This window comes from Simochromis diagramma, unplaced genomic scaffold (assembly GCF_900408965.1).
Source record: "Simochromis diagramma unplaced genomic scaffold, fSimDia1.1 OVJJ01000061.1, whole genome shotgun sequence".
NCBI lineage: Eukaryota > Metazoa > Chordata > Actinopteri > Cichliformes > Cichlidae > Simochromis > Simochromis diagramma.
In genome coordinates, this window is record NW_024386945.1 from 596,478 (window position 1) to 617,081 (window position 20,604).

General features: G+C 40.8%; 2 protein-coding genes across 4 annotated transcripts in view; one reads left to right on the top strand and one right to left on the bottom strand.

Moving 5' to 3' along the window:
- agap2 (ArfGAP with GTPase domain, ankyrin repeat and PH domain 2) overlaps positions 1–1,902 on the bottom strand; it is a 33,781-nt gene extending 31,879 nt beyond the window's left edge. Inside the window, exon 1 of one of the 2 annotated variants that reach the window (XM_040038055.1) lies at positions 1,514–1,902. In XM_040038055.1, coding sequence (XP_039893989.1) covers positions 1,514–1,676 — 163 coding nt within the window. In that variant the 5' untranslated portion in view covers positions 1,677–1,902. The remainder of the gene's footprint in view (positions 1–1,513) is intronic. The other variant, XM_040038056.1, reaches the window with a different exon arrangement.
- Positions 1,903–9,082: 7,180 nt separating this feature from the next.
- On the top strand, positions 9,083–20,540 carry tspan31 (tetraspanin 31). Of its 2 annotated transcripts, XM_040038081.1 has the most exons (6): positions 9,083–9,276; positions 14,467–14,634; positions 16,151–16,231; positions 16,337–16,477; positions 16,817–16,927; positions 18,748–20,540. In XM_040038081.1, exons 1-6 carry the CDS (start codon positions 9,214–9,216, stop codon positions 18,820–18,822), a joined length of 639 nt encoding a protein of 212 aa, XP_039894015.1. In that variant the 5' UTR covers positions 9,083–9,213; the 3' UTR covers positions 18,823–20,540. The 2 variants fall into 2 exon arrangements, with proteins under 2 accessions (XP_039894015.1, XP_039894016.1); XM_040038082.1 differs by lacking the exons at positions 9,083–9,276; positions 14,467–14,634 and adding an exon at positions 14,657–15,774 and having other exon boundaries at positions 16,084–16,231.
- Positions 20,541–20,604: the final 64 nt, after the last annotated feature.

Genomic DNA, 20,604 nt, shown 5'->3' on the forward strand with positions numbered 1-20,604 from the left:
GTGTTTGATGTGTGTGTTTTTCTCAGTCACACAGAAGCAATGACTCAGTGATCAAAGCTTTGAGAGTCCATCACGTCCTTCACAGGTAGTGAGAAGCAGGGTACACAGTGGACCGGTCATCGGCCAATTACACTGATTTAAAAATAACCTTTAACCTAAATGCTGGTCTTATGTGTAGTAGGTACCGAGGTGGGGCAGAAAGTAACACCAAAGTGTGGGAATCACAGAAAAGTCATTTGTTTTCAGGAAATTGCATTACTACTCCTGTTGTTTGTGACGCCACTAGTGTTAAACAGAAACGGAAATCAGTGGAAAGCATCTCAGCAAGTTCTCTGAATCTTAACTAATAACAAAGTGTGAAGGTATTGTGCCTTTAAAGAGTCACATATAGTAAGAGCAGGCTGACTTAACTTCCACATTAAGTCAGACTTTTTGCTTAAGATGTCTGAGGCTCCTAATCATCAGTTTTATAAACGTGTGGTTAGTTAAATTTGACCTTTTCTTTAGGATTTACTTCATTACATGAAAGGAAATGGAAACACATGAACGTGTTTGGTTTCTGATTGCTGTTTCTTAAATATGCAGTGGTTATGCTAGCTGAGATTAAGATGAGCTGTGTGTTTGCCATGCACTAAATTGACCTTGCCCTACTTTGCACCACTTATATAGTGAGTACAATTAATTGGCATACTTAAATGTGCTTTAAGTATTTATTGAGCACTTTGAGCCAACTGTTGTTGTGAATTGGCACTATACACATAAAAACTGAAGTGAACTGAACTGACAATGCAACATCAAATTGTGAAGCCGGGGCCTTTCCACGCAGCAGTGACAAAAGCTTTTTTGTGCTCTTGTTCCTTTAACTTAAACATACAATTTTAGTACTTCCCCTACTTTTACATCTCACTTACTGTGCACTACCTTTCCACAGAAATCTAGAAACAAAATCACAGGTAGATCAACAGTAACTCGTGTCACATTAACAAGAAAAGGTGGGAAGTAGGATGAGGAAATGATGTAAAACTGATCAGCGTTACATGCAAGGCCCTGTTTATTTGAAAGGAAGTGGCTTTGAGGGCAGTTGCAGATTGGCAGAAAGGAAGTAGGCCGCACAGCAGGTTTTATGCTGCTGCCATGGCGATGGCTGCTGAGGTGGTGTCGCCATTGGTTGCCCATGTCCAGAGCCTGGCTGATAAATAAATGCCAGTACACACCTGCAGCAACGTGGTAAATTTTTTCCTTCACAGTAAAACGATAATGGAAATGAGCCTCTCTTCCACTGAAGAGTCACACCGACTGACACAGGAAGTGAAGGGGAAGATATAAATCACCTAAACTGTCTTGTTCTCACCCACCATAGCATTAAAACTTATCATTTGTAAGCTGTTTTCCCATGTTAACACGCCAAGAATAACACTAAAATGAATATCCTGTTATTGTGACAACAGCTTTTGCAGTTTACAGGTAAAGGTCAATCACAAAGAGCAGCCAAGCTTAAGAAAGAGGAGCTTACCTTGAATACTGTGGAGGTAAACTTTAAGGCCTGAGCGCAGCTGTTGATCCCCCACCCTTTCAAACTGCTTGGCCAGTCTGTTGATTGCAGTCTGAAGGGAATCATGCCTCTTGATCTCTGCTTTTATTGCAGCGGAGTTCACCGTTTTGCTGTTGCTGGTCATCCTGACACATGGATCGGTGGTAAAGTGAAGCAAACAGCTGCTTCAGCCCATTTGAACTCCTGGCTGTTTGTTCCACAAGAAGAGCTCCAGATGCACAGATGCAGCAGAAACAAGAAGCAAAGGCGGCTCGGGGTGTCTCTCTTTCACTCGCTCTCTCTCGCTCTGTCTTTCTAGACCACAAAGTCGGATCACGACAATGCGCGTCTCAGTTTCCTCTGCAGGTTTGAACTGAACTGAATTCACTTCCTTATTTCAAATCTTCACTGTGAGGCGGCTCTGAGTGCTGTCGTTTCACACGACAGAAAAGGCGTCTGAAGCGTCCATGTAACTCACATAACACCTTAACTGTTACTACCAAGGAAAGAATATTATAAAGCATGATAATCTGAGACACAGTTTGTTATCACAGTTTGTGTTAGTCACATATTGAACCTACATTAGAGGACTCTGTGTTTTAATAGTTAAATATGTCACTGTTTTGCAGACTGGCTGGCATCTGAGCAAATATCCACTGCTGTCAGACATGCTGGTCACGTGCACAGGATCTCACCATAACCAGATTTTTGCCCAATCTTTGCAGCAGCTTTGTAGCACTGATGTTGTTGTTTGGTGCATACAGTATTTGTACTGTTCTCTAATTAGAGAGCAATACAGAAAAGCTGTACCATGCATTTGTTACTTGCAGGCTTTATTAACAGGACACCCTAAAAGCTCCCTGAAAAGCCTTCAGCGGATCCAAAATGCTGTAGAGAGAGAGCTAACAGGGACCAGAAAGAGGGATCATATTTCTCTCTTATTAGCTTCTCTTCACTGGCTCCTTGTTAAGGTTGGAATTGAATTTAAAATCCTTCTTCTCACGTACAAAGTCCTGAATCATCGTGTCTCATGTCTCATAACATTATATTATCACAAAAGAGCACTTTGCTCTCAGGGTGCAGGCTTACTTTCATTTTGTGAAGCTTTGAAAAGCAGAATGGGAGGCAGCGTCTTCACCTGTGAGACCCCTCTCCTGTACAACCAGCTCCCACTTTAGGCCTACCCTCTCTACTTTTTGGCTTAAAACTTTTTATTTATCAATTTTCTTGAATTTATCAAATTCAGGGTTGCGAGGAGGCTGGAGCCTATTCCAGCTGTCATAGTGTGAAAGGCAGGGTACAAGCTGGGAGGATACTGAGACAGTAAACAGGCTGGAAACAACCACACCTAGAGAAATGCCAGTTAACCTAACCCATACATATCTTTGGACTGTGGAAGGAAGCCAGTGGACCTAATGACAACACTTGCAAGCATGTGGAGAACATGCAAACTCTGCACAGAAAGTCCCCGGCCAGCCGGTGGAGTCAAACCCAGGAAATTCTTACTTTGATTTGACAGTACTAACAACTGCCAAGATCACCACAAAATAAGAACGAATGATCTGTGAAGCTCTGTAGTGGCTCCTCAGGGCCGAGAGATTCTGCTATGAGGGAGGATTACAAATAGGAAAAGAGGGAGGGAGAAATGGGTGGGGCAAGTATACATTTTGAGGCCTATGAGAGGTGGGTGTGTGTTTGAACTTAAGATCAGTTATTTCCAGTGTACAGCCAACAGGTGATTCTTAACCATCCCTATCGGCTCAGACTACTTGACCATGTAATGCAATGATTTACCTTTAGGGGTTGTGCTAAAGTCGGGGCATCCTGGAACATTTCCTCTCTTCAAAATCGTGGTTTCATGGGTCAGAAATTAGCTTTAGCAGGGCAATAAAAGGAACAGTGTTGCCCTCCTTGCACATCACTGTCAATATATCTATCAATTCATATTACTCACAGCGTATATCCAGATTATATGCATTCCTATATATATTAGTAGACACAGAAAGCTTTTGTGCTATCTATTGGTGCAAAATATGTTTTTAAAGACAGACTCGTCCTCACAGGCCTCACAGTGTGTTTTACCCCTAAAACATTATTACAGTCAGGACCAAACTGTTAGCTTCTTCACAGTCTTTGAATCTTGTGTTTCACTACGTTGGTCATATCATCATGGGGCAGTTGTACCTCTTAATTGCCCGTTTATGCAGGCAGGAAGGTCTGTCAACTGCTTGTCTACCGTCTCCTGTGGTTTGTGTTTAGTCCTGTTTGTCGTACGTCTGTTTTTATGCTCTTCTTTTTTGTCTTCTCTTTCTCTTAATCCCCCAGCCTGTCACGGATGGCTTCCCCTCCCAGAGCCTGGTCCTTCTGGAGATGTCTTCCAGCTAAAAGAAAATCTTTTTTTAACCCCACTGTCACCAAGTGTTTGGTCATTTGGCATGAATGGATTTTTGAGTTTCTAGCTATAATGTTCAGCATCTTCACCTTATAATATAAAGTGCCTGCATGAATAAAATTAAACTGATATTAAATATGAAAATATCTTTGGGCCTATCATTATTACAGAGTTTGCTCACATTATATAAGTGTACTGGATCCTTACAGGTGATCTTTTTAGCAACAATGGTCTCATTTATGGAAAATCTCTGGCCACAACCAGAGGACAGAATAGGTTTTCTGTACTTTTTTTACCTTCAGTATAGGGACACTGTTACTCAATCGATTTCAGATTAAGATTCAGGTTTATTGTCACATCACAGATTAACAAAAGTAAAAAAGTGGGTGAAAAAACTCTGCAATAGCAGATCACAATAAAAAGAAACACGCCAAGACACCGTTAGATACAAAAATATTGGAGCATGTCTGGCAATAGACAACTAATTAAAATAAATAAATAAAAAGGTCATAATGTGTTCAGAAGCCTGATAGTGGTTGGAACATTGCTCTTTTGCATCCTCCCCATGTGACTGAAGATGTTCACTCATGATCCGGTGGCAGGTTTACAAAATTCTCAAGCTTTTTATATAAAAAGTGAATCTTGCTTCCTTAGAAAGGAAGCCAGTGCCAAAATGCTTAGTCCTGTAGTTTTTCTAATGGTCAACAGGGGGCAACACTTGCTCCAAAAAGAAGTCCATCGAAAAGTGGCTCTTGGCTCACTTGACTTGTAACCTGAGTAAACGCCGTATTGATTGATCGATTGGTTCAGTTGCTGGTTTGAAGTCTTACTGAATAAAGTGTAGTATAAGTATTAACTGGAAATCATCTCCTCTTTATTGTTTTTGCTTGTCGTTTACAATGGATTATCGTTATACCTCCCTTATTTTCCTTTGTCACACCAACCCTCTGCACATCCTCATTCACTTCATCCATGAATCTTCTCTGAGGCTTTCCTGTTTTTCTCCTGCCTGGCATTTACTTCTTCAAATTTTGTCTCCAAACTGATCAAACTGAAAGTTTGTCTGATGTACTCATTTCTAATCCTGTCCCTCTTGGTAACTCCCAGTGAAAATCTTCACATGCTTAAGATTACCCCTGTTTCATTTCGCTTCCTATCTACACAATGTTAATACAGTTTGGATCCACTGGCGATGCTTCTGGCCTTATTTCCCTTCCACCTGATCTCCTGTGCAGGCAACACATACATATGTTCCCTTTTCTGTTGCAGTACGGACATTTAAAACCCTACTCTCAGACCCACATGCCTACCTTTCCTTCTCTCTTTGCTTCTGAATACACCTTCCCTCTCTCCTCCTCACCCTCCTCTGGCTTCAGTAGCATAGTTTCTACCTGTGTCTTGCTAGAATAGAATAGAATAGAATAGAATAGAATAGAATAGAATAGAATTCAACTTTATTGTCATTGCACATGTCACAGGTACAAGGGAACGAAATGCAGTTTGCATCCATCCAGAAGTGCTTTAGCCATGATATAGATATATTACAATATATATTAGCAATAATATAGATATATAAATATATTACAGAAATGGGTCTGTTATAGGTATGAGGGTACAAAATATGGGTCTATTATGGGTATGTTATAATGTACACGGTATGAAGGTACCGTGTACCGTATATGCTATAACTATAAATATGTGCAGGCTGTAGTGGTGTACAAGCTATGTAGAGGCCATGAACAGGATATAAATATGAAAAACTATACAGAAATGTGAACTATGCAAGTTATAAACAGTTGTAGAATTAAAATTATCGTATTATACAGAATGATTATTTATACAGAATTATACAGTAGTGCAGGTAAGATAAGTGAAATATGTGGATAATTCCTACAGAGGCTATATAAAGTGCTAGTGGTTGTGAGTGGTGGTTCAGTCCATGTTATTATTGTGTGTATGAGGGTACAGTTGTCCATTATTTGTTTTTGTCCATTGTGGGTGTGTGTATGTTCAGTCCATGTGTTTAATGTGGGTCAGATGTCAGGAGGCAGAGTTCAGGAGTCTGACAGCTGTGGGGAAGAAGCTGTTCCGGTACCTGGTGGTCTTAGTCCGGAGGCTCCTGTAGCGCCTCCCAGAGGGCAGGAGGGTGAAGAGTCCATGCGATGGGTGACTGGGGTCTTTGATGATTTTCCCAGCCCTTTTCAGACACCGCTTCCTGTAGATGTCATTTATGGCAGGAAGTGGTGCTCCGGTGATGCGCTGGGCAGTTTTCACAACCCTCTGCAACGCCTTCCGGTCCGAGGCAGAGCAGTTCCCGTACCAGACTGTTATACAGTTGGTCAGGATGCTCTCGATGGTGCAACGATAGAAGTTCACCAGGATGTCTGAGGACAGGTGGTTCTTCCTCAGAGTCCTCAAGAAGAAGAGGTGCTGGTGAGCCTTCTTGACCCGCTTGGAGCAGTTGGTCGTCCAGATGAGATCCTCGGAGATGTGGACTCCCAGGAACTTGAAGCTGCTCACACGCTCCACAGCCGTCCCTTTAATGTAGATGGGTGGATGTGGGTCAGCATTCCTCCTGTAGTCCACGATGAGCTCCTTGGTCTTCTCAGTGTTAAGCAGCAGGTTGTTTGTGTCGCACCACTCAGCCAGACGATCCACCTCCTCCCTGTAGGCGGCCTCATCGTTGTCACTGATGAGGCCAATCACCGTGGTGTCATCTGCAAACTTAATGATGGTGTTGGAACCATCAGCAGGTCTGCAGTCATGGGTGAAGAGGGAGTAAAGGAAAGGGCTCATCACACACCCTTGTGGTACACTGGTGTTCATTGTGATGGTAGATGAACAGTGGTTATCCAGCCGGACATGTTGGGGGCGGTTGGTCAGGAAGTCCAGTAACCATTTGCACATGAGGGAACTGATGTTCAGGTCTGTCAGTTTCCTGATGAGTTGTGAGGGGTGGATTGCATTGAATGCTGAACTGAAGTCTATAAACAGCACTCTGGCGTAGATGTTGTTGTTGTCCAGGTGTGAGAGGACAGAGTGCAGTGCGATGGAGACTGCATCCTCTGCGCTCCTGTCCTGACAGTATGCGAACTGGTGGGGGTCCAGGGTGGGGGGGAGACAGGATTTGAAGTGTGCTCTAAGCACTTTGTGATGATGGGAGTGAGGGCCAGAGATGGGCAGTAATCTGTAATCCGATTACTTTTTTCAATTAACGAGTAAAGGGATTACTATTGCAAAAACGGTAATTAGATTACTGTTACTTTCCCGTGAGCACGCTGCGTTACTGCGTTACTAAAACCGTGAAGCATGACAATGACGTAAGCGAGTGCGACGTTCGTGGCAACAGCTGTGTGCAGATCAACAATGGGTAATATATCGAGTGCGGGAGAGAGTATGAGCGTGCAGCGTTTAAAGCGTGGAAGTACTGACCTTACTTTGAGTTTGATTCCGTAAAAAGTGACAAAAACATTACTGTCCGCTGTTCACTGCGTGGGAAGAAAACTTCTTTTTACAGCGAAAAAACCCCCCTTAACTTCCGAGCAAGCACCGAGTACGCTACCACGGAATGGGAAATTCACAGACAAACTCGCGGATTCTTCCACTGACCGCTGCAGCACACCTGCACCAGGGCAAACATCCGCCTGCTATACAGGTGAAAACAGAGCAACAGGACCGCTGAGTCTTTGATTTTGTTTATTTTCTGCTGTGTTTCACTTACATTTATTTGAAAGACGTAAACACAAAAACTATTTTATTTTATGTGCTGGAATGTGCAGAAAATAGGTTTAAATGTTAAACAAATTTCTTCCAGTCAGAGAATGTTGCATATAATTAAATTTTTGCTTGATACATAAAGTAAAAGATTAAAACTAATAAAACAAGTTTTAAAAAGAGACTTTTCCATTTGATTACATTTTGTATGATAGATTATGCAGAAAAAGTAGAATTGGGCTGAAAGATGTACTGCTTTATCACCTATTCAGGTTGTAAATCGTGTTTTTAAAAATTAACTAAGTAACTAAGTAATTAATTACTTTTGAAAATAAATAATCTGTAAAGTAACGGGATTACTTTTTGGGGAAGTAATCCGTAATTAGTTACTGATGGGTATTGGGACGATGGAGGTGGATTTGAAGCAGGCCGCTCCAGTTGCTCCAGTCAACACCAGCAGTGGTGGTTGCTGTTAACCCAGGCTTGACCCATCTGGTGTGAACTCTTTTCACATATTTGAAAATTAGAAAATATTTTACACCAAATGCCCCTCCTCCCAACTTAACCTAGCTTGAGAGATGCACTAGGAGTACACTGGCTTGTGACACCAATAGCTGTGTTATCCATTCATCTATATATGCCTACATGTACCTGTATAATGTTGTCAAGGAGAAAAAAGAATTGCTATAGGTTAGTTTACAAGCTCAAAATCAGTGTCATGATGTTAATTGATGATTCCTATTAGTCTGATCGTACTTACATCAGCTAATGTCAGCTGTTGGAGGTGTATTAATGATAAAAATAATTAATGACTTTTCTCACACTGTTTTTGATCTGCTGAATGCATCAACCTCCTGAGGCGCCTAAAAATGAAGCTGTCTCTGAGGGAAAAGTTACCCATCTACATTAAGGTCAGTGACGTGAGGTCACAACAGCACTGTTTCTCCATTCAAAAGCATCACACGCACCAAAGGGTTGTGACCTACTGCTTTAAACTGTGGCTTTTAAACACTGTGGGGGATTTTATTTTATTTTTTTTAGTCAGGTCTATCATAGTCTATCACACACATACATCCATGGTACATAAAAGTTGACATTTTCTTTCTTTTTCTTTTTTTTTTTTTTTTTTTTTTTTGTATTTTCTTGTCAGAGCTTCAGTATACTGTGAAATGTTTTCATTTATTTACATTTAACAGAAGCATACTATTACAAAAAAATTCCCTGACAGGATTACAAATAAAGTCCAATCTGTTTATTCAGTTCGTGGGGTGGGGGAAATCACCGGGTCAGTGGTCACCCTGGTCAGGAAACCATTCACACTCACGCTTGTGGTCAGTTTAGAGTCAGCAGTTAACCCCATGCATGTATTTGGCGTTTAGGAGGAAGCAAAAAAAATGGTTATTTAACTTTACACGATGACGTGAGTCGCTGCCCTGACGTCACGCACCATCGTCATCCGCCCTCGGTGCTGTTTGTTTCCAGTAATCAGCGCAGCTGTTTCTCAGAGCGAGCTAGCAGGGATATTAGTTCAGGTTGTTTGTATTTTTTTCGCTTAGCTGGAGGAAGTGTTTCGAAGATGGTGTGCGGCGGGTTCACCTGTTCCAAAAACGCCCTGTGCTCCCTGAATGTGGTTTACATGGTGAGTATGTAACACGGATGCTAAGTCTCTGCTGGTTACATTAGCTTGTAGCTAACTAGCTTGTGAATGAAGAAGCGAAACACTGGCGAAGAAATGTACTGACCTGTTTTAACTTTTTATTTGGCATGCCTCTTTGTTCATTCTACAGATGGTTATTGGTATGTAAAATATTCTGATATTACCATAGCACAGTGGTAATGTAATGTAGCGTAGGTTAGCTGAGTAGAAGTAGCGGCTAGCTTGTTAGCTATCGCCATTATGCGTATGAAAGATCCCGTTACCTGCGAGGCCAGCTGACCTAAAATGTGAAACTAATACGTTTCGGCTTGATATGGTTTCATGAGCTCTGCTGTCGGTCACCTGGGTGTGTGCTAGGAGAATATAATCAGCTCGCGCGTCTGCCTTTGTCCTTTGTGTCAGTCATGTGAGTGGTGATGGTCAACATGTTGTCTTCAGTTCAGCTAGCATAAACTCTTATCAGAAAATCTGCAAACGCATACTTCCTGCATTGACAAAGTCCAGATCACCACTTCTGAGAAAATGCTACATTTCTTACATTCAAAGACTATAAATGTGAAGAAAGATAAGACTTGACTGGTCGTTGTCAGGCTGAAATTTGCTTTGTTTGCATAATACGCTATGTTAATTCCCTTTCTGATTACTATACAGTGGTGTCTGTTTAGCCACTTAACACAAACCTATGATTTATTAAAGCATAAACCTGAAAGGAAGAGTCTATGTCGTCTACACATAACAGACAAAAAAAGTGCCTCTTTAAGCACTCATTCTGCTAGTAAATGCCAAATGTTCCATGGTGTTAGAGGCACAAAGCATTTTAGTATTTTTACAAAAATAACGTGATTCCCAGAGAGCCTAAAACTTGGCATGTCTCAGTATGGTGTGCAGTGTCTCCTTAAGGAAATTTTTGAGGAAAGTGGGCAAGCGGAGGACACTGCAGCATATAATAAGTATTTAAAAATCAATTTCTTTAGACATAAAAAAAATCTACTGTTTGCTGAATATCATCAAGGGGTACAACTGTGAGCTCCTACACCATGTGGAAAACACGATGGAGGGTCTGTCATGGTTAAGAGCTGCATGTCAGTCAGTGGTGTGGTGTAGGAGATCTCATCAACACTCTTAAAAGTACAAAGTTTGATCCACGATGCAGTACTGTCTGGAAAGAGTCTGGCAAAAACTTCTTCATCATAACAATGGTCCCAGACATGCTGCCAATGATTGGTCTCGCCAGAGCCAAGACCTAAACATTACTGAAGCAGTGTGGGATCATCTTGGCACAGAACAAGACGAAAGCCAGCCAACATCCAAACAAAAGTTTTCAGTCCCCTTTAAGAATCCTGGAGAACCTTTCCTGAAGATTACTTAAACAAATTACATTAAGCTTGCTTAAGATCTGTGCTGAAGAATAAAGGTGGTCATAGCAAATATGGACAGAGCACAGACTGTTAGTTTTATTGCTTCATTTTAAATGTATGTTTGCACATGCTTCAATGAATCTCTGAACCTAAATCCCATTTTACTAGCAAAATTGGTTCAAGACTTTTGCACAGTACTGTAACAGTACAAAAACTCGGTAGGTTTAAGCAGGATGTTGTTTCTGTTGTTCCAGTCACACTCTGTGTAATCAATAGGGATGTACCAATCCAGCAGTTTCCAGTTTCAGTTTGATGTCTCGGCTTTGGGTGTCTGCTAATATGGAGTACTGAACTGATTCCAGTGTTAAATTTAATAATCTGTCTTCCTCACTGTGAGGAGGCAAATGTAAATCATCCTTTATGTACAAGAAAACATCAAGCTCAGCCTAAATGGATTTCCTACTTTGTAATTCATGTGACAAAATATGCATCCACAAATATAAATTTACTGAATTGTTATTTATTGGAAAAGTGAAATAATGAAAATGGATCAAATATTTTAAGAAAATGTATTTGCAGTAGACTAATTTTGCCTTCATAAGGAGAGACCTGCTTCAGGGTCTCTCCCTATGAGTAAAAATAAAATGCAAATTTTTGCTTCGATGCTTTGTTTAATGCACGATTTCTTAGAATTCACCATCTGAGCGTGGGCAGGTTCAGGAGAACGCATGATAATATTGTATTACAACATTAAGCCCAAGCAGCCCTCAGTTTTCTTAACAAAAAGGGCTGATAACACAACAGCAGCAATTAAGTCGATGAAGTCATAGTTTAACGTGATGCTAGAGTCTGTCTACACACAGCAAAGAGGTGGAGCCGTTACCAAGACAGAGAACTCAGCTTCTTCCTTTAACCACCATTAAAACTACTGCTGGCAAAAAGTGGCCATGAGTTCTTCATCTGGCCACCTGTTTGATGTGAAGTAAAGCAAACTTTTCTTGCAGTGAAACAGTGAAAATCTACAGTAAAGCCAAAATATTTGTTATCCCATTACTTGGAGGAGTAGTTGATAGAATAGTTTATTACTAAAATAATCAATACCTGCAGCCCTGCTCTGCTTCGTAATGCTGTCCTTCTTTGAAGTAGCTTCTGCCTTTTATTAAGTCTCTCTGACCAAATATGATGAGTGAAAGTAACCCAAAGTATTTTTAGGTAGTTTCAGTGGTTGAAATGGTTGCTGCAGAGTAAGAAGGTCCTAGTTTGAATCGAGCGGGTACCTGTCGTTTTGGAGTTTCTTCTCGCTGTGTCGGTTTGCGCCTGGTAATCTGGCTCCTCCCATCGTCCAAAGGCATGTTTTTAAGGTTAGGATACGTAGTAAGTGTGAATGTGTTTGTCTGCCTGTGGTGTACCCTTCCCCCTTGCCCAATGACAGCAGGCAGAGGTTACTTTAAAAATGGGGGGGAAGAATGAGGTTACCAGGTGTAAAAATAAATGAAGCTAACAATAAACTAGTCAAGAAAGCAAGCAAAAGAAAAAAAGGCTAAATAAACTTTTGAACTCTCGAACGTCTGTGCTGTGTGCCATTGGTGAAAACAGGAGTAAAGCTGGTGTTTGCATAGCTGTTACTGACACACCGTGAGCCACACCAGGACAGAGAGCTCGCTGTCCCTGTCGACTCAGTGCCCAGTGAAATACTTGTGACACGACCTGCCCAGTCAGAAAGGAACGTGATGCCGCCAGTCCTGTTGATGGCTGAGTCACCGCATCTGTCACGAGTTTGATGTTTTTTGTTTTTTTTGTTTTTTGTTTTTAAAATCGGGATCGAATCGGAACAGGCGTCATCGAGCTGAATACACGAACACTTTGATACCTGCGATGCTTATTTAAACGTCTGCACTGAATCTTTGTAGAACCTATATCATAACCTATGTAAGTGGCCATTGGTATCATTTATGACGTTTTTATATGTGATGGCAGCCACGGTAGAAACAAAATGATACGGTTGTCCGTTTTTCTTCATTCTTGGTACATTTCCATGTTGCGATGTATTCTGCAGTCTCCATCCAGGAATTTGCTAACATCCTTGTATCGAGGCGATGATTATTCAATACCTGTGGGGGAAAAAAGCCAGAAATGCATAGATGATGGACTCGATGGAACTGAACAGATCAATCAAAATAGTCCCAAGCTGCGTCGATCGACTTGAACTTGGGTTTCTATTGAGGTGCATGTCAGGTTATGGTGTAGAATTTCAGAAGGATCTGTGATTATGATTTACTTCTGAAATGGATGTAAGTAGAGAGAGAAAGTAAACATTAACACATTAATTGGGGGGGAGTACAAAAAGTTTAAGTCAATAGGAAAACGCATAGATTGCTTTAACTATATAATAATAATAATAATAATAATATAGATTTGTATAGCGCCTTTCAAGAAACCCAAGAAGGAGAGGGGGAAAAATATGCAGCTTGATCATGGTTATACTTGGTCACCTGACAACGACCCATTCCCAACTGGGGAAATGTCGAGATGAAGAATAAATGACGCCTTCAACAACTTTAAGCAACTGATTATTTATAGAGTACAGTAGAAAAAAGTATATTCAGGCATTATCTGCATTTATTTACAGTCTCCTCACTCACACACACACGTACACGCTTCATGTCTAGAGCTGAATAGAGGCAGCAGTGAAATATCGAGTTGACAACAATGTTTTCTGTTACTGTAAGTGCAATAAAAGCTTTCCAGCAAGTGTTGCTAACTTGCATTAAACCAGAAAGACATTATATAACGAGCAAAAGTAAACGTGAGAGGGGAAGGCCAAAGCATCGACCTTTGACCACAGTTTTGAGTTATATAAAGTTTTGCAACATATGAAGAATATCAGTTTGTGTCACAATGTGAAATGCCTGCAGACTGCTGCTGCTTTGCTGTTAGCTTCCTTCATGTTACATTAGCTCTACTTGTATTTCCCACTGTTGTGTGGCTAAATGGATCAACACGGACGTTCAGTCCAGCTTTTTGAGTTCGGGTTGGACGTGTCTCCCAACCAAATATCAGATCTGAGCATCCCTATTTTTTTTATATTTAATTTGTAGTTTATTCTTTGCCAAAATATCACTCATGCAACATTTTAGTGGTGAGTTTTTGCTAGTTTCGTAAAGCTCATATGATTGTAAGTCAATATTTTTGTATTTTGAACTGAAAGAGCAGGTTGAAGTGTTGACTTCAGTTTTTGATGTTTTAATTTCCCTGTTTGTTCCACAAATACAGAAGTCACATTTTGTCATGTAGTGATTTCGTGTCTTTCAACTCTTTGACATGCAGTTCATGCGCCGTCACAAAATTGATGTGACCAAGCAGAGATCAGTCAATAGGGTCAGAGTCGGCAAACATATCAGCTCAACCCTGAAGACATTTGTTTACCAGACCAGCTTGTGCTCAATTTAAATAGATGATTTTGTTTTTCATTTCAGCAATTTTGAAGTGAAAGAATAATAAAAAATGCTCTAAAATATAACTGTATTTGGAATTGGTTACAGATGATTTAAAAATACATTTTTAAATACATAAAACACTGTCCTGGACCAGCAGCTTCATGTCCTCAAGCTGTGTGAGGTATTTAACACTAAACTTGTTTTTTAGTCGGCCTCTTTCTCACACTTGAACTCCAAAGCAGAACTCTTCTCTACAGACTGAGCTGTGTTTGTAGTAATCAAACCACAGTGCTGTGACCTCGTGATAAGCTGTGATCCATCTGATGCACTCTGCCTCAGCTGACCGTGGTTAACCTCTTTCCCTTTGCTCCCTTCAGCTGGTCGGGCTGCTGCTGATCGGAGTCGCGGCATGGGGGAAGGGCTACGGCCTGGTGTCCAGCATCCACATTATCGGAGGGGTCATTGCGGTGGGCGTCTTCCTGCTGCTCATCGCTGTTGTAGGACTGATCGGAGCCATGCACCACCACCAAGTCATGCTTTTCTTTGTATCCTTTATAGCTTTGTTGATGCACAAGTTCGCAGTAGATCTGGGTTATTTGGGAAAAATTACTTATCTTTTGGTTTAAATGTTTGTCCTTCCTAAGTCCCATCCAGTCCTCTTCCATACTTTTGAACTGTCTCAAGGTTTGCGGTGCCCGTCAGACCTAACACAGGATGTAGTTTATGTAGGTGCTGTGTTGTATCTCCAAAAATGTTTGTTAGTTTAAGTTTCTGGCAGCATCACAGTGTACAACAGAATTATTATTCCTGCATAAGTGGGCCTTTATGTAGGTTTACTGTGACTCATTCTTCTGCCTGAAGTTGAGAGAATAAAAGAAATTGTTGGTATTGGCATTAATAAAGCAGAAGCAGTAGAATTTTAAAAGACAAAACTACACACGGAAAGTGGCAAATGATCTTCTCTTAGACTCTGTTAAACAAAACTAAATATTTGCCACTGGGTTATAAAGCCAGTCTTCTTAAGCCTGGAGTGGCACATTAATGCCACTATTCGTTGTGTCAGATCTGGAGTGATTGTGCATAAAGAAACATCATTTTGAATTACAGCCCCCAAATTCTTGGCCCAAGTTCTTCTGCCTTCAGGTAAAACAACCTGTTAGTAACAGTTTATCTTTACCTCACCTGTGTGTCGAGGAGCTTCCTTTCAAACTTCCCAACAGTGGACAAGCTCATATCTGGGCAGCAAGATAGTTTGGAGAACTAAGCCTGGAATGTAAAGCCAGTGCTGAAGTGCCTTAATGGGCAGCATGGTTTTATAAAACTCGATGGGAAAACGGCCCTACACTTCCCTGATCTTTTTAATCTGATCAGCTTTTTTTGGGGCTCGGCTTTGAGCTTCAGTTCCAAATCTTGTTTGATTCAACATGAAGTATGATTTCTGAAGTTGGAACAGAGCTACAGTGTAATTAACAAATCACTGCCATAAGAGCATGCAGTGTACCCATGTTTCTCAGTCATGTCCATCCTATGCTCTGATCTGGTTTCACATAGCTAGGATGCAGATGGGAAAAATACTCAGCTTCAAAAACAGGATCTTACAAACCGCTGGATGACGTCACAGTGGCTACATCCATCTTTTACATACAGTTTAAGAAATCAGGGCTGAAATCCCTCCCAGTTCACAGATAATAATAATAATGGATTGATTATATAGCGCGTTTTCAGGCACCCAAAGGCTTTACATGCCACTATCATTCACTCCACATTCACACACAGGTGGAGGCAGCTACAGTTGTAGCCACAGCTGGCCGGGGCAGAACCTGAACAGAATCGAGGCGCCATATCGCGCCATCAGCCTCTTGCCAAGACAGTAGGCAAGTAGGGTAGTGTCGTGCCCAGGCCCACAACGACAGGAACAGAGAGCCCTGGGATCGAACCGGCGACCTTCCGGTTACAGATGCGAGTCCTAACCCCCTGAGCTACCGTCGCCCCAGATGATTACTCTTTGTTGTTTTGAAATGTGGAGTTGCTGCCGTTGCTTCTTTGACCCCTGCTTCTCAGTACATGGTCATTCTCTTCATTGTCTTCCTCTTCCAATTTGGAATTTCATGTTCCTGCCTGGCAATGAACCGTGGGCAGCAGGTGAGCCAACATAATGTCTATTTCAAAATCTGCATTTCTGAATTCATATGAAATGTATATTATTTAATGCCTTTGGCTTTTATTTGTCATGTTTACATTTTCCAGGAGACACTTCTGAACTCTGCGTGGGGAATCATGGAAAATAAGACCAAGGAAGACTTGGAGACCCAACTCAACTGCTGTGGGCTCTTCAACACCACTGGCAAACTGCAGCAGTTTAACCAGGACTTGGGGAGCTGTCGTGCTGTAAGCCTCAAATATCACATTTTTTTCATTAACTAAAGAAAAACACAGTCATGGAAAAACCCACTAGAAAGGTTTAGGTGCATACTTCAGTTGTTGCCTAAATAAACCCTATTTTATTTCTGTTTTTTACCCACTCTATCAATGATTTTTTTTTTTTTTTTTATGTATTTCCAGTTACACAATGAGCCTCAAGCAAAAATCACATAAGCATTTCCTTTAGGAAAAAGTAGGGCACTTACTGTTATTCTCAGAATAGATTTTGGTAGCTAATACTGGCTTAGCTGACAACCCGTTGAGTCATAGTGCAAAAAGACAGAACGCCTTTCTCTTTCACTCTAGCCATGCACAACGAAAGGTGGATGTGTGCCCTGTGGAACGAAGATGCTGGATCATGCCACAGAGGCTCTGAAGATCCTCGGAGGCGTCGGGCTCTTTTTCAGCTTCACTGAGGTTTGTATCTGATCCTTTAAATGGACTTCATCAGGTTGGCTTGACAACACCTATGTGTCTAAATGTATTGACTTACTGTCATGTGATTGGCTGATTAGATGATTGGGTTAATGAACAGGTGTGTCTAAAAGTAGTGGGTGAACGTGCTTTTTTTTTTTTTTTTTCCTGTGTAATTCAGTTTTCACTAATGAACAGTCTAAGCACATATTCCATGTGCTGTTTCATGATGACACACACATATAATATAACACATATATATTTTCATATTGTAAAATTCTGATATTCTGCTCTAAAGACCTACTTTCAGAACTGTTATTTTCTCATTTCGTTGGTGTTCTAAGGAAAACGGAACATTTTTGGGCTCTGTTGGAATAAAGATGATTTATACAGTGTTGGAGTTGTTACCGATGTCCTGACCAAATATAAATATGCAGTCTTTGAAATTCATTTCATGCAGTCTCCACTCTATTGGACTGTGCTGAAGGTTTACCAGATGGCTCTCATGCCAAACCATGAAATAGTCGTGTTTCATGACTGTTTTTAAGTAATGCGTGGTAATAAGTGTAATTAGAGTGAGCAGCATGAATGTTCATGAGACTCTTCAGGGAGACGTGTCATTGTGGCAAACCAACAAATACAGCCTTGGACAAAGTAGCAACCACTGTGTTTGAAAGTTAACGGAGTAGTTTTATTGTGTAACTTTAAGTCATTTTAATGCCTAAACCATAATGAGTCAGACTTCAACTTTTTTCTGCCTTCGTCTCGCCTTATTCCTCACATCTTCTTCATCGATCTTGTGCGTGTCCTCCTTCACTACATCCATGAATCTTCTCTAACTTGTCTTTCTCCTGCTGTGGCTGCTCCATACTTGGCATCCTTAGACCATTATATCAGCTATCTCGCCAATGCACATGTCCGAACCATCTAAGCCTTGCCTCTCTAGCTTTGTCTGTAAAATTGCTCAACAACCTGAGCTGTCCCTCTGATATGTTTATTATTTCTTTCAGTCCTTCTGTCACTAATCGCTCCTGACACTGCTCTCCACCCTGCCAGCACTTTCCATCACCTCTCACATGCTCTGTCTGTTGCTTTAGCTGGTTGATCCCAGGTATTTAAATTCATCTACCTTTGCTACCTCCTTGCATCTAAACCTCTCTCCTTATCACTTTTGCTCACATTCTTCTTCTCTCTGCACATACAGGAACAATTTTAAGAGGTGGAGGTAACTCCAACCTTTGTTTCTGCGCGTAGACACCTATTAGTACATATGAGGCTGGCTATCTGTGATCAGAGGCACATATTAATAAAAAGCCACAAAGTATCAGTAACACTAAAGGGAAGAATTTGCTGGTGCTAAGCACACATTCATACACCCTGCATGCCTAAGTACTCTGTAAATGAATGAGGGGAAATTCAGGTGTCAGTGTCCTGCCCAAGGATGGACTTGGGGGGGATGGGGATCGAACTGCTGACCTCCTGATTATTTGCTCTACCACCTGAGCCACAGCTGCCCTACTAACAGATTAAAAGCTGTGACTGTTTCACAGACAGCTTCACTTTTTTTTTTTTTTTCTTTTTCTTTTAAATAAAAATGACTCGTGATTGCTACACATTTGCTCCCTCCTGCACAGACTGGTTGCAAATGACGCTATCAGTTTGTTCAAGTTTGTCCAGTATTTTCACTTCACTGTTGTCCTTCCTTTTTGTGTTACATGATGAGCACATTTGTGGTGAGTTGTGGTCTAGCTTTGGTGAGAAAAATAACTTCTAAGGGCCTTTTTTTAATGCTGTTCTCTTACATGTAAATCCTCTGTTAACAGATCCTGGGAGTGTGGCTCGCTGTGCGCTACAGAAACCAGAAGGATCCACGAGCAAACCCAAGTGCTTTCCTATAGTCTGTCTCACATCACGGCGCAGTAGGTGCAGTTTCAGATACACTGGTACACACAGAATAACGCACATCTAGAGGCAGACACTCGGGCATATAAATACAGAGCCACAACCATCACAACACCAAATGGACAAGCGCACGCAGCACCTGGAAAAAAACACTGAGAAAAACAAAACGCACACACATACACCAGAGACTGAGAAACTCCAACAAACTGTCCAGAGATGCAAGCTGGAAGACCTGGATACTTATGTGTGAAAGGATGAGAAGTGGTACTTGTCGGTATCACAACCCAGCCTCGATTTGAGTACCAGATTTCCCGATTGCACCAAGATTTCTCTGCATGCGTCCTCTCACACGTGCACAGACCAACAGCCTCTTTGTTGATCTTGTTCCACAATCCAACCCAACGACTGTGCGGTGTCCAACAGATAAACTTGTATGCACCTTGACTTTTCCTCTAATGTAGTGCCACCTCTTAACGACAAATATACTCCTGGTAATGTGATGTGTATCCAAACATGTCCCAGCATGATGAGAAAGTCAGCAAGGTGGGTGAGAAGGCACACACTGGACATGTGGTGTAAAGTAGTTTTTGAAAGGGTTAAAAATGTATGTAATGTTTTTTTTTCTTTCCACAAAAAAACAGGAATTTGGATTAGGTAGTTTATTTTAGGAAATGTAGTTGCTAGTCTTTGAAGTTCAAATATTTATGAACTGTAACTGAGCCAACTAACTTTTAAATGCCGACGGGCTGCAGCCTCGATGTTGTACATAGTCTTTGCATACTGTAGTTCACAGAAAGTGTACTTGATGGGTTTGCTGTGTAGTTTCCCACCTCTTGCTATGAGGTTTGCCTGCAGTTTCAGAGTCTCTGAAAGCCTGAATTATCCTCACCTCTTCCTATATTTAACATTTTCTTCAGTGTCGCACAGTGACGTCGCTTAGCGTAGATTCTGGTTGTAGACAAGTGGATTAAGGTACATCTTGTTACCTTCTGTATAACTGGAAGAAATCTCAAAAACACACAACTTGAATACGTGCTTTTTTTTTTTTCTTCTTCTTTTTTTTTTTTTCTTTTTTTTTTTTTTTTTTTTTTTTTTTAAATTTGAAGTAATCGAGTGAATTTGGCCAAATCTGTTTATTGAAAATCCAGTTTGGTTTTTATAGTGTTAATTGTGAGAATGTGCTTTTGGTTGCCATCCTTTTCTTTTTCTTAAATATTTTAAAACTTGTGATTCTTTGGTGCAGTTTTTTTTTTTTTTTTGTTTGCCATCAGCTTCTTTTTTTCATCAGTGTTAAAATGCTTTGTAAAATGTGCTTGTTAAATATTTTCTGTATCTATTTAAGTTTAACGATGCACAGCCGTTTTGTTGTAGTTTTGATATCGCTTTGCTCGATATGGAACGTTTCCTGTTGATAAATAATTGCTCAGCCTCTCTTTAAACTTTTTTTTATTTTTTCCCTCTTTTGAATTGCTTTTAACTTAAAGGACTAACGAGCTGTAATTACATGTCTTACTTGAACCTGTCGACTTTAATGATTACGGATTCCTCGCTGCTGCTTTGGAGTTCTCGTCGTAAGCAAAACATTATGACAGATGTTAAGCATTATTATGCCATATATTACACCTCAGTTTGAATTTGCGTGCAGTTGTTATTCAAATGTAAGTTGAATTTTTGAGACTTAATTTTTCCAAATAATAAAAATCTCAAATTGGAAGCTGTTTTTCTTTGAGTCATTGTTTGAAGGACTGGGTCCACACTGGCCATGTTAGCTCTGATAA

Bases quoted from the DNA above. Each gene is read 5' to 3' on its own strand.
- tspan31 (XM_040038081.1), top strand. From the start codon at position 9,214: ATGGTGTGCGGCGGGTTCACCTGTTCCAAAAACGCCCTGTGCTCCCTG. The intron at 9,277-14,466 runs GTGAGTATGTAA...TGCTCCCTTCAG, and splicing joins CCCTGAATGTGGTTTACATG to CTGGTCGGGCTGCTGCTGAT. The intron at 16,232-16,336 runs GTGAGCCAACAT...TACATTTTCCAG, and splicing joins CAATGAACCGTGGGCAGCAG to GAGACACTTCTGAACTCTGC.